The 13,368-nt window shown below is 42.9% G+C and overlaps 1 protein-coding gene across 6 annotated transcripts in view; it reads left to right on the forward strand.

Moving 5' to 3' along the window:
- Nucleotides 1-12,528, forward strand: part of BPTF (bromodomain PHD finger transcription factor) — a 232,626-nt gene extending 220,098 nt beyond the window's left edge. For all 6 annotated transcript variants that reach the window (XM_085892602.1, XM_085892604.1, XM_085892601.1 and 3 more), the window contains 2 exons: nt 1,939-2,023; nt 10,457-12,528. In XM_085892602.1, the coding sequence (XP_085748728.1) occupies nt 1,939-2,023; nt 10,457-10,647 (276 nt within the window). In that variant the 3' untranslated portion in view covers nt 10,648-12,528. The remainder of the gene's footprint in view (nt 1-1,938; nt 2,024-10,456) is intronic.
- Nucleotides 12,529-13,368: the final 840 nt, after the last annotated feature.

A 13,368-nucleotide genomic window follows, 5' to 3' on the forward strand; every position in this document is an offset into this window, starting at 1 on the left:
GATCCTGAATCCCCATGATGTTGGCTTACAAATGATATGCAAAACTTAATCATACAATGACTTTCATTTTTTGGTTCCCCGTGTCCTAAATGTGTACATAATACCTTGCTACAAGCATATCATCACATCATGTCTCGATTATAATACCAAGCTTGTACACTGAAAACTCGGCTCGCCGTCACACGATCCCTATGAAATTGCTGTGGCACTTCGCGGACATGCCGACAATGTTTGGGAAGTCTTGGCGTTCCATAGTACCACTTGCATTTTGCACAATGCGTATTTTTGTCATTCCCCGTGTACGGTCTGTCCTCTGCTACCAGCTATGTTGTACTGCTATCCCGTGCATGTGCACGGGTATCGCTAGTATATATATATATATATATATATATATATATATATATATATATATATATATATATATATATATATATATATATATATATATATATATATATATATATATATATATATATATATATATAATCAATAAGTGAGTTCAAGTACACAGTGTTCACGAACCTGACTTAGGCTTTCAATTTCCTCTTCAATGCAGCAACAGCAGCACTTGTTTCTTCCCCTCAGGCCCAGTTGAAAATGAAAGTATATGATACTTCAAAGCAATTGATGGTCGTTCCCTGTTATGTGTTCCCTGTCATGGCTAGGTTAGAATGATTGTATAATACATTACAAATGCTGATTTTCGAACCTATATGCCATACGTACATGTACATTATTGCTCATATCTCAGAAACTATTGGAGTGCCCATCACAAATCTTATGTGGAAGCTTCTTGACATCATAAGGTACCTCTGGGATGAATTTGAGGAAATTTGAAGGATACATTTTTTGGGGATTCACGATTGAAGTTTATATTTTGTGATAACTTTTTTGTGGTTGGAGGTAGGAAAATGTTGCCCAGACAAATTCATAGGGCATGAAAATACCTTTAAAATGACACCAAAACCAGCTCTCTAGGTGTTATACTTTTAGAGATATGGCCATTTGAATTCGCGACGTCGTGCTAATTAGTCCAAAGTTCGTTAGTCTGTATCTCACGAATTAAGAGGCTGTTAGCAAAAATATTTGAGTTCTTGCCGTTTTTCATGGGTCCCAATTGGTTCCCAAAGTTTTACAAAAATCTGAGAGATGACGGCAGATTCTTTGATGATTCGACATGGAATGACCCTATTGCAAAAAAATCAACTTGGTATTTAAAAGTTGTAAAATGCAACATAACCTTGCTGCCTCCCTCTATCCCTCCTTTTTATTTGTTTAACCTCATCCATTGTCATCTATTGCCGACTCAGAAGTCTGAAGTATTATCTCACTCCTAAAGGAACTTCACTCCTAACTCTCATTTTATTGCGGTGTTAATCATTCAGCTATATTTCTTGAAATCTGTGTCATTGTATGTAACCTCAATCATGTTCTACTTTTAGACAAGAATGTGGAGGAAGGAGGATGTGTTTGGGGATTGGAGGGGTCAAAGAGGGGAGGGGGAGGGGAGGGTTTTGGAGTACAGAGGTTATCCCATATTCCCTTCTCTCTCCCCATCCAACGCAACCTTTGGTGTTGCATTGCCTGAGCCCAGGTTTATCAACCAGCAATAGGTAGAAATCACCGGTTTTGATGCGTGATAATTATTGGCCAAATCTGATCTTGATGTAGCCCACCAGTTTGTAAACTACCACCAAATATCAAAATGTCAATGCTTTCCCCAATGTCGTTTTTAGAAGGTGCTAGTTGATGGGATTAGCTCACTGCAGCAAGAGCAGCCATCATTTAACATATACTGCACATTTGTTGTCGACCATAACTGTGGACTGTTTTTCAGTTCCATTCCCTTTCAAATTCTCATGGTGCAGATCTGTGGTTGAAACTGTTCCAGTGCTGTACATTCCATTTTGATGCGAAGCGTGAGTGGGTTTCTTTCAGTTGCACAAGATGGCCTGGCCTTTCCTTGAGCCTGTGGATGAAGATGAGGCCCCAGGATATTATGATGTCATCAAGGAACCGATGGGTGTGTCTTTTGCCTTTGATCATTTGCTTGCTGTTTCATGCAAACTGGTGTGTGTGTGTGTGCGTGTGCGTGTGCGTGTGCGTGTGCGTGTGCGTGTGCGTGTGTGTGTGTGTGTGTGTGCGCGTGTGCGTGCGTGCGCGCGCAGCCATTGTGCTTTCTCAGTGGTTTTGCTTCTATCTGATTGAGCGATGTAATTGGAAGTATGAAATCATTTTTAACCGGAATAATGTTACTTGGGCTGGCAAAAGAGCTACCAATAATCCGATCAAAATTGCCATATTGTGTGCCAAGGTCCAAAGAGTTTGACACTTTGCTCATCTCTTTAGGTTTTTATTCATCATGGAAGGGCTTCTCCATAAATCATCTCTATAGATCTGAGGCTCACGGTGGGGCTTCTCTATAAATCACATCCGGCACAAAGACATGAGTGTACTTTTACATGAATTGCAAGGACATCGGCAGAGTTAATGGACAGACATATAGACAGTAGCCTATTACAATATCCCTCCCACCCCCCCCCTCCCGTTTCTTTCCAAAGGAGTGGGGATAATGAAGGTTTCAACATACAGTGCTTATAGAAAGTTGACACCCCTTTTCAAGATTTTCATCTTTTTTTGCCTTCGAGCCTGTAATTGCATTATATCAGACTTTTTCCTACTATATTTACACCGTAACCAACAACTTCCAAATGAAAAACAAATTCAATAAATTACAGAAAATTAATTAAAAATACAAAACTGGAATATCTTTTTTGGATAAGTGTCCAACCCTCTGAGTTAATACTTGGTGGAAGCACCTTTTACAGCAATTATAGCTGTTGGAAGCTGTTATAGACAATTATAGCTGTCTGTTGGGAAAGTCACCACCAACTTTGCACACCTTGAGGGAGCTTTGATGCGTGGGGAGCGTTGATGGACAGCAATGTTCAAGTCATGCCACAGATTTTCGATTGGATTTAGGTCACGGCTCTGACTGGGCCTCAGGAACATTTATCTTTTTGTTCCTTAGCCACTCCAGTGTAGCTTTGGCTGTGTGCTTCGGGTCATTGTCATGCTGAAAGATGAACTGCCGTCCAAATTTCAGCTTTCTTGCAGAGGGCAGCAGGTTTTCCTCAAGGATTTTTCTGTATTTTGCTCCATCCATTTTCCCTTCAAGCCTGACAAGTGCCCCAGTCCCTGCTGATGAGAAACATCCCCATAATATGATGCTGCTGTCATCATGCTTCACAGTAGGGATGGTGTTATTTTGGTGATGTGCTGTGTTGGGTTTGCACCAAACAACGTTTTGCATTTTGGCCGAAAAGTCCCATCTTGGTTTTGTCAGACCACAAAACGTTTTGCCACATAGCTTCAGAATATCCAGAGTGCTTTTTTTCATACCTTAAACAGGACTCAAGGTGGGCTTTTTTGAGTAATGGCTTCATTCTTGCCACCCTCCCGTGCAGGCCAGACTTGTGGATTGCTTGGGATATTGTTGTCACATGCACACAGTGACCAGTCTTTGCCATAAAGGCTTGTAGCTCTTTCAAACTTGCCATTGGCCTCTTGGTGGCCTCTGATCAGTCTCCTTACTTGATCATCTACTTTGAAGGGACAGACTGATCTAGGCAGGGTCTTGGTGGTACCATCCGCCTTGCACTTCTTCATGATTCTTTTGACTGTGCTCCAAGGGATATTCAAGGCCTTTGAAATATTTTTATACCCATCCCCTAATCTGTGCTTTTCCACAACTTTATCGCAGAGGTCTTTTGAAAGCTCATTGGTGCTCATGGTTGATTCTTTGCTGTGAAATGCACTACCCAGCAGAGGAAACCTACAGGAACAGCTGATTTTATTCTGAAATAATCAGAATCACAACTATTTAATACAGGTGGAGGCCAATTAACTTGGTTTGTGATTTTTGAAGCTGATTGGTTGCACCTGAGTTGATTTACAATTGTTATTATAATGAGGTGGACCACATATTCAACCAATATATTGTAGTTTTGTATTTTAATTAATTTTCTGTAATTTGTAGAATTTGTTTTTCACTTGGAAGTTGTGGGTTACGATGTGTAAATAAAGGTGGAGAAAGTCTGATTTAATGAAATTTAATTCCAGGCTATAAGGCAACAAATGATGAAAATTTTGAAAGGGGGTGTCGACTTTCTATAGGCACTGTACAGCATTAAACTTCACATTTACCATGACGACTAGCAAATGCAACCCGGCGCTTCTCTGACAGGAATATTTATGGAGGGGAAGGAGAGAATGGGGAGGAGGGGGAGAATGTATGGAGGGAGGGGGAGTAAGGAGGGGTGTGGGAGCCAGGAAGGGGGGGTGAAGAGTAACGCCTCACGAAACGTCGCTCTACACTATAGGAGAGAGTGGTGGAGCGAGGAGGAGTGTGGAGGGGGTGGGGGAGTAGGGAGGTGGTTTTGGAGGATGTAAGCATGAGGGAAGAGGTGCTCGACTTGCGTTTCGTAGTGGGAGTTGTGGAGAAGGGAGAGGGTGGGGAAAGCATATGATTGAACTAAATGGGATACAGCACGTTATTACAGCATACAGAGACCACCGGGAGATGTCCATGGTGGGTGGAGGGGGATTGGGAGGTGGTAAGCTTGAGGGGAGGGGGATGGGAGGCAGCATGAGGGGAAGGCAAGGCAGCATGAGGGGAAGAGAATGCGGTGTGAGGGGAAGGGAAGGCAGCACAAGGGGAGGGTAAGGCATCGTGAGGGGAAGGGAAGGCAGTGCAAGGGGAAGGCAGTGCAAGGGGGAGGGGAAGGCAGTGCAAGGAGGAGGGGAAGGCAGCATGAGGGGATGGGAAGGTGGCATGAGGTGCGGGGAAGGGCAGGCAATGTGAGGGGAAAGGAAAGGCGATAAAACACGCCCAAACAGCAACATTTTCTTTTTAACAACCAGGTTCTACATATATAACCGGGCAGGAGCATTTAAAATCCATGTTACCTACCTGGCAAATGCCTGCCTGCATGTGTGCATGCTGACACATGCAGTGACTTTTGCACCCCTCCGCTCAGCTCACTCCGAGTCTGATTTGTGCATGCTCCACTATGGGGAAGCAGTTTTAAATTCAAAACTAATCTGTCAGTCCTCAATAGAGGTGGAGGACTGGGGGAGCAGGGGGAGGGGTGGGAGAGAGAGCAAGAGGGTTGGAGGAGAGAGAGGAAGAGGGATGGGAGAGAGATTGGGAGAAAAAGGTGGGGGAGGGAGAAAGGACGGCGGTGGGCGGGATTCCAGAAGATGTGACGTCCAGTTTAACGTCCTTCCGAGACAGGTCACACACATTGATGAATCACCCTGCCTGTTAAACACTGGGATGACAATTTAGAGTTGGGTCAGGATTCTAACCCAGACTGGACAGTTAAAAGCGAGTGTGCGCACCTTTCGGCTATCCTGCCGTGATGTGGCGATTCATTGCTTTGTAACAATTGAAAACATTTCTTTCGTCTTTGTAATCACCTAATAGTTTGCCTTCCTAACTCCGGAAATATCCCCATGGAGAACTGTGCTGCGGTATCGCCATCGAAGCTTGAAGAGCACTTGCCAAGTGGCTGAACCACTCAAGCAAGCACTCCAACGAAACTGTTGAAGAAACTTTTATAAACAAAACATTTCATTTTTTTATATGTATTTATGTATGCCGAAGTGACGGATCGTATAATGAAAGAAGATCGTACAAAATTTTGAAACATGGTGTAAAATATAATTGCACATTTTCAGGAGCGAACTTCCACCTGACGCACTGTATGACAACGCGAGGCCAAATGTAACCGGGTGGGCCTGAACTTTGTTCAAGTTGATCAATATATTCAGTGACAGTGTGAATATTGTAGAACACTTGCTAAGTGGCTTAAGCACTCAAGGAAGCACTCCAATGAAACGGTTGATGATGAACGGTTGGCTTAGCAAGCGATTGGCCATCACCGATCGGTCATATAAACATCATGCACCCGGAATGGCAGGCAATGTCCAAGTTGGACAAATGAACACTTCTTTAGCAGTCAGAACTACTGAAGTCAATAAAGAAGCTTAAATTTTGAAATTCAGCTGAGATTGAGAGATTCTAGTGGTAATAGCATGTGCGGAAATTAAATAAAGCCACGAACACTTTCATCTCTGGGCGCTTATAAGCATTGCAATGTATCCTGCGATTTGTAGGTATGATGATCAGGCATTCGATAATATGAGTGAGGAAAGTGGGGGGGGGAAAAAAGGATGTTATTGTTAAGAAACCGTTGCGGCCTGTTCCAAGTCAAGGCATTGTTGAGCAGGCCAAAAAAATGGCGAATTAAGACCCGAGCAAGGTGATCAAGGAGGAGCTTTGATAAAAGGTAATTAAATAAGGCCGTTGATCATCTTCAAAAGGGGTGTTTAAATTAACCCAAACTCCCAATTTTCATTCATGCACCCCCTTGGAGTTCTCCTTAATATGCATGAAAAGTTTCAGGCCACTAGGGCAGCAAGGTTTTTAGAGTTATGGAGGACACCTGTGTTTGACACCCACTCGCCTGTGTTTGGCCCCACGTTGTCATGCGGTGTGTCAGGTGATGGCTTGCTTGCTGAAAATGTGCAATTTTACTTTACACCACGTTTCTCCTTTTTGTACAATCTTCTTTCATTATACAACCCATAACTTCGGCATAAATAGATACAGTAATCTCCCGTTTATCGCAGGGGTTACGTTCCAAACCCCCCCCCCCCCCCCGCAATAAGTGAAAATCCGCGAAGTAGCGACCATATGTTTATTTTATTATTTATATATATATATATATATATATATATATATATATATATATATATATATATATATATATATATATATATATATATATATTTTAAAGCTTTATGACCCTCCCCACACTCTTATTAACCTTTCGCATACTCTTATAAACACCTCCTGCACTCTTCAACACTTTTTACACTCTTAAACATACGTAATTTTAACAACATATAAAATTCTCATGGGTACTCGCCATTGAAGATACTACAACTTGCGTGATGAAGATGATGATGAATTAGCTGTGCAGTACTGATGACGATGAAGGTGATGACGATGATGAATGTACTGCACAGCCAGATACCTTAGAAGGTGCAGAACATTTGGGTGGCATTGTAGGGGTTGAAATAAATTAAAAACTTTCACGGATAATTCACACAAACACAACACCGCAGAGTAACACTACGAGTAGCGATCGCACGTCGATGTGAAATGGACAAGGCGAGATGCTGAATGCATGCTATGCGCGGGAGATGCAGAGAATGATGCTACGGTCGCTGAGCCAATCAGAACCCAGGATACAGAACACCATGCTCTGGTTGGTCGCCTCCCATCCATCAGCCAATAGCGTGCCGTGTACACTCTCACGTGGGTAAACTAGCGCAAGTGGAAGCGGCCGCATCTGTGTTTTCAAAACGCACGACTCTTTGTCTACTATTCTACTGTACACTATGTACAGTATTTTTATTTCTTGTTATATGTTTTAATGTATATATATTTTTTTTTACGTTTTTTTAATTTTTTAGGCTAGAAAATGCTTATTTTACCATAATAAATATATAAAAATACATTTATACCGCAAAATCCCGTGATATAGCGAAAAATCCGCGATATAAAATTAGATATGTAAGAGTTAAAAATCCGCGATACAGTAAGACCGTGAAAAGTGAACCGCGATATGGCGAGGGATGACTATATATAAAAAAAGTAAGCGTTTCATTTTTGAAAGTTTCTTCAACCGTTTCATTGGAGTGCTTGCTTGAGTGGTTAAGCCACTTGGCGAGCACTCTTCAAGCTTCAATGGCGATGCCACGGAGTGGTTCTCCGTGGGACATTTCCGGAGTTAATGCAAAATAAATTAGATGATTACATTGAGTAAAAAATGTTTTCGGTTGTTACAAAGCAATGAATCGACACATCTTGGCAGGATAGCCGAGAGGTAAGCATACTTACTCAAAGCTGTCCAGCCTCGGTTTGAATCCTGACCCAGCTATAAACTGTCATCCCAGTGTTTCACAGCTAGGTTGATTCATTGATGTGTGTCGTCTCTCGGATGGATGTTAAACTGGACGTCTCATCTGCTGGAATCCCAACCCTCTCCTCTCCCCTCTCCCCCTCCGCACTCCCCCTCCCCACTTTCATCCCTCTCCCTCTCTCAACCCTCTTCCTCCCACCCTATCCCTCTCGCTCTCATCCCTCCATCTCTAAACCCTCTCCCTCTTTCACCCTTCTCCCTCTCTCTCATCCCTTCCCCTCCCCATACTCACCCACCTTCTCCTTCTGTTAAGGACTGGCGGATTCGTTTTGAATTTAAAACTGCTTCCCAAAAGTGTAGCATGTACAAATCGGATTCAGAGTGAACTGACTGGAGGGGTACAAAGGTCGCTGCATGTGCGAACATGCTGGCAGTCCTTTGCCAGGTGGATGGCGTGGGTTTTAAAAGCTCCCGCCTGGTTTTGTGGAGAACCCAGTGGTTAAAAAGAATACGTTGCTGTTTGGGCATGTTTTATTGCTCTTCCTTTCCCCTCCCCTCACACTGCCTTCCCTTCCCCACCCCTCATGCCGCCTTCCTCTCCCCTTGTGCTGCCTTCCCTTTCCCTTCCCATCACGCTGCCCTCCCTCCCCTTTACTCATGCTGACCTCCTCTCAAACCCCCTCCCCTCTCCACCCCCATGGACATCTCCCAGTGGTCTCTGTGTACAGTTTTAACAGACCCCATTTCATCCTGCACTACATCCCCTCTCCCCCTTCTCCACAAGTCCCACAATCAAATGCAATTTGACAACCCCTCCCTTCATGCTACCACCTCCCAGATCCCCTCCTCCCCCCACTTCCCCCTCCCATCCTCCCCCATCCTTCTCGCTGCCACCCCACCCCCGGAGTGTATAGCGATGTTTGGTGAGGCAAACGGAACCGAACCAAACTTAACAGGTATATTATAGAGACCATTCCCCAGGCATTAACTGAGCCCAAAGTGCGATTCTGGCCCTTTGGGCTGAGAAACGGCCCTTTCGGTCCATTTTCTTAAAATTGTTATTACAAAAACAAAAATTTAATGCGCTCGGTGATGCTCAACGCAAAATTACGTCACAAATGATGATATGAAACCAGCCTCACTCTTGTGAGGTGTTCTGGTTTCTTTTTCTGATGCGATGAAAATCTTACCAAATTTCAAAACTCTCTGTCGCCCGTGCTGTCGCTCACCTGAGAGTTGTACGAATGAACTCCCACGGGGTATGTTCGCAATTCGAACTTGTTTTTTTCCAAGGTGGATAAAGGCAATAAAATGGGAATTCCTCCAGAATTTTTGCAGTTGAATCTAAAGCAACATAAGTGAAGCGAGTACTAAAATAACACCGAGTCCTCTCACTCGTGATTCAAGTGAGGGTTCTGAAGCGTCACTCGTAATACCCTCTTCCACCACCATTGGAAATGATTCAACACAGTACACATTTATAAAGATAATTTGTGTCGCCCCACCTTCGGAACTCCTCGTGAGGGGGGCAAGTTAAGTCACTACAACCTTTGCCGTATGACCTGTCGTCCGCTTGGCAAGTTTAATTGGTTGAGATTGCATAAGTAACAACCAAATACATCGTCGTCAGGCAGAAGGATGTCAAATTGCGTATTTTAGCATGTTTTTTAGTTTTGCGTATTTTAGTATTCGCGGACAGATTACAGGGGTCGAGGGGACCCCACTGAGCCACTTTTGCATTTTGCATGGGGTCCCCCAAATGACTAATGCCACATCTGATCATGAGCCAGGGGTCCAGATTGGAACACTAACAGGGCAACTCTGCTTGCTCTTGATAAAGGGACATCCTATTATTTTGACAAAATAGCTATCATTGTGTTCTCTCTTTGGGATTATGGGTTCCATCTTGAGCACTCTTCCATGCTCAGCACAATATGGCAGCTTGCACTTATCGAAGTATCGGTCTCTAAACCTGTCGAATGTAACAGCTCAATATTTCTCACATTGCTATCATACTAGGTTGCAGCTTACAGCTATTTTTGGATCGGTCTCACATTCTGCACCACATGACGATGTCAAAAACGTTAAAAAACAATTCCATTTTTAAAAGAGCAATAGATTTGGTTTATTTTGCCCTTGATACTAGAAACATCATAGATATTGTTTACTTCCCTTATATTGTGCCATTGACATTGACACAGCCAATCAATCAATGAGGCCAATATCCAATAGCTTGTCCACTTCACATTAATTTTGTATTCATTCAACACCCAAACCCTAGTCATTCAGTTTTTATTTTTGGCATTTTATTTGTTTCTTTTCTTTAGTTGTATGTTTGGCAGATTTCCACAACAATTCCTTCAAAGCAATGGTTTTTGTTTTGTGTTTTATTTTTTTCAAATACCCTTTCTAATGTCACTCCAACTCCTTTACAAACATTGCTCTTCTGCATGTGCTTTTAGATCTGTCGACCATCGAGCGGCGACTAGCCACTCGCACGTACACCAAGCTGGCTGAGTTTGTCGGAGACATCACCAAGATGTTTGACAACTGCCGCTACTACAACCCTCCTGAGTCGACTTTCGTCAAGTGTGCAGAGGTTCTGGAAACGTCATTTGTACAGAAACTGAAAGCTTTCAAGGCTAACAGGTAAAGAGAGAAGACTATGAATAGACACATTGGCAATAAAGTTTGAAACAGAACGAATGAAAGAGAATGCCAGCAGAAGGTGGAGACCTCCGGCCTCATCTCTTTTTGGACTTGATGTTCACGGGATGCCAAGCGCTCGCGCGCTGTGACATTCCCACGTACTCTTCTGTTCACTGTCGTTGCACCATGCTTCTCTGCAGCTGGGATTGCGAGAGCACCTCGAGCATCGACCAGACCCAGCGGTTCAGCAGCCTCCCAGTGGATATGCCCCGTGCACAAACCATCATCGTGGCCCAACCCCCAAGATAACTAGCTCTTTTCTCCATCTGGCAGTTGCGGCACTGCAGTTGTGCAGCATTGCTGAATGAGCACTTTCTGTTTGCAAGACCGACCCTCCTAGCCCCCCTCTCATGGCCTCATGAACAGCCCTCTTTTTATCGCTCTTTTTTTGATGAAGAGGTTTGACTGGCCTCAGTGGTGGGTTGTGTGATGGGCAGCATTGTATTAGGGCTTGAATGTTCTTACTTTGAAGACAGTTACAGATCCTAAGGACCCACTAGCCTGAAGCCCACCGGGCAAAAAACTGGCTCAGCAAATCCTCTCACCTAGGTCGGTGGTACCCAGTGCTGTGTACACACAGTCAGCATGATGAAGTGGTTGTCCTTTCTTCCTCCAATTGCAATTTCGTATTCAAATTCTTAAAATTCTTCCTTTGCTGTTACTTTGTCCACAGTAGATGAGTTTCTGAAGATGTCCTTACAGGGTTGCTTTCATATGGAGGTGGCCTGGTTAAGAGTAGCTACGATGTTCACATCTTCATAAAGAATCATGGAACTTCTCTTCGTGTGAGCAATTGGAACATTTTATCATCGCTGACATTATTTTATTTTTATTATTTTGGTCATTCCAACCTTTCATTTTGAACGTTGTTCTGTTCAAGGTCAAATTATGGATATGCTAGCCTGTAAGTGTATATTTTTTTAATTTTTATTTTTAAGGTGAAATTAATTGGTAATTGTTGGTTGACATCATCATGGGCAAACAAGGGCCTGATCAACAATTTCACTTCTGTGAATGATTGATTTGGGGTGGACGGGCTGTCAGCTATTGGGTAAGGAAATGTCCTTGGATTATCACCTGGGGTGCAGAGTGGAAGCGTCACCTGCTTTTGCGTTTAAAGTCGGGGCCGGGACTTGTACACAGCTTGAATGCCAAAAGCATGAAAGGTGGGGAAGCGAGGTGCAGCATAGGGCAAAAAGAAGAAATCAATTGATAGCCTTTGGTTATGTACAAAAAAGTCAACTAAAGGATAAAGGTTTAGTAAGGAAGGTTGCAGCATTGTACAATTTTGAAACATAACTTTTCTATCAACTCTAACACGTGTGGTAAATACGATACTTTAAAGAGAAAACGTTTTAAAGTGGATGTAATTACTGGAACAAATTCCACTTTATAATGAGTGTTCTACCGCGCTTTCGATTGAAACGTCTTTCGGCAGAAATGCGGCCATTCCTAAACAATTTGTGCTCCACTCTAAACATGTATTTGTGTCTGAAACAACTGTGGCCACTTCAGTGTCTTGTGTCCATTTGTTTCGCTTTTGCGTTTTCTGGAAGGGGGCACAGTATTTTTTTTCTTTTCTGTTCTTGTATTTATTCCCATGGCCGCTGGTGGTTGCGGTTTGAGCCGGTGCGCCCCCGCCTTCCCCTCCCTCCCCTTCCATACTCTTCCCTTAATACCCCAGAAGCCGCTCCGGGATCCGTAGGTGCGGTAGAATTGCGTGTTTCTCGATTCATTGTAGCGCCCTGTATGAAGTTCTACAGCAAAACGTTTTTGTACTTTGGATGATCATCATCTTGGACAATAAAATACTGCATTAGCCTTTGATCTGTCTCGACCTAAGAAGTATGTTTTGTTTGCAGTGGGTTGTTTGTTCACGCTTCCTGTATATATCTATATGTACACGTGAGCGTGCATGCACGAAACGTCTCTTTTTGGTTGATGGTTTTTATTATGGTTCATGGTTTTATATCATGGTTTTTAGCTCAGTTATGATTATTCATTTGCAAATACCTCACGAGGCATGTTACACTTTTGTTTTTACTCAAAACTTGAACATCAAATCACAGTTCAATCAAAGGTTGGGGATGCAGATACGGGAAGTAAATAAAAGGCCTCGCCCTAAGTAGCAACATCCCTTTCCTCCCGATATAGCAGACATGCCACAATTCATTTATTGTAAGATACACTGTGTCACCAAAAAGTATTGGGACAGGAATGGAATATGTTGGGTTATTAGTACTGATGTGGATTTTTTTAACCCACCTCGTTGTGATCGTTGAAGGATTATACCTGGCCGATTGTGGAATCCTATTTTGACTTCAGGAGTTTAACGTTTGTCCGATTTGGTTATAAAATCCTGCATAAAACCCATTGACACTGATAAACCGATGTCCACACAAGTCCTTCCTTGTGAAACAATTTATTTTCTAATTATCCACCATACACTTCTCACCCTCGTACAATAAACTTAAGAATCCCCATTGATTGCAATATTATTTGGTTCTATTTCATTTATTCTTACTTTAGTTAACAGTTAGACCAATCCGATTCAATTCACTTCCACATTACATCAGAGAGTTATTCTAACTTGGTACTTGGTCAGTTCCAAGGAGCACAAGCCACTGAGATTCTAATACTTCCTCAGGTACTTGCACTGAAACAA

The sequence above is a fragment of the Eptatretus burgeri genome, chromosome 8 (genome assembly GCF_056783735.1).
Source record: "Eptatretus burgeri isolate ZD-2024b chromosome 8, Ebu_testis_v1, whole genome shotgun sequence".
NCBI classification, from domain to species: domain Eukaryota; kingdom Metazoa; phylum Chordata; class Myxini; order Myxiniformes; family Myxinidae; genus Eptatretus; species Eptatretus burgeri.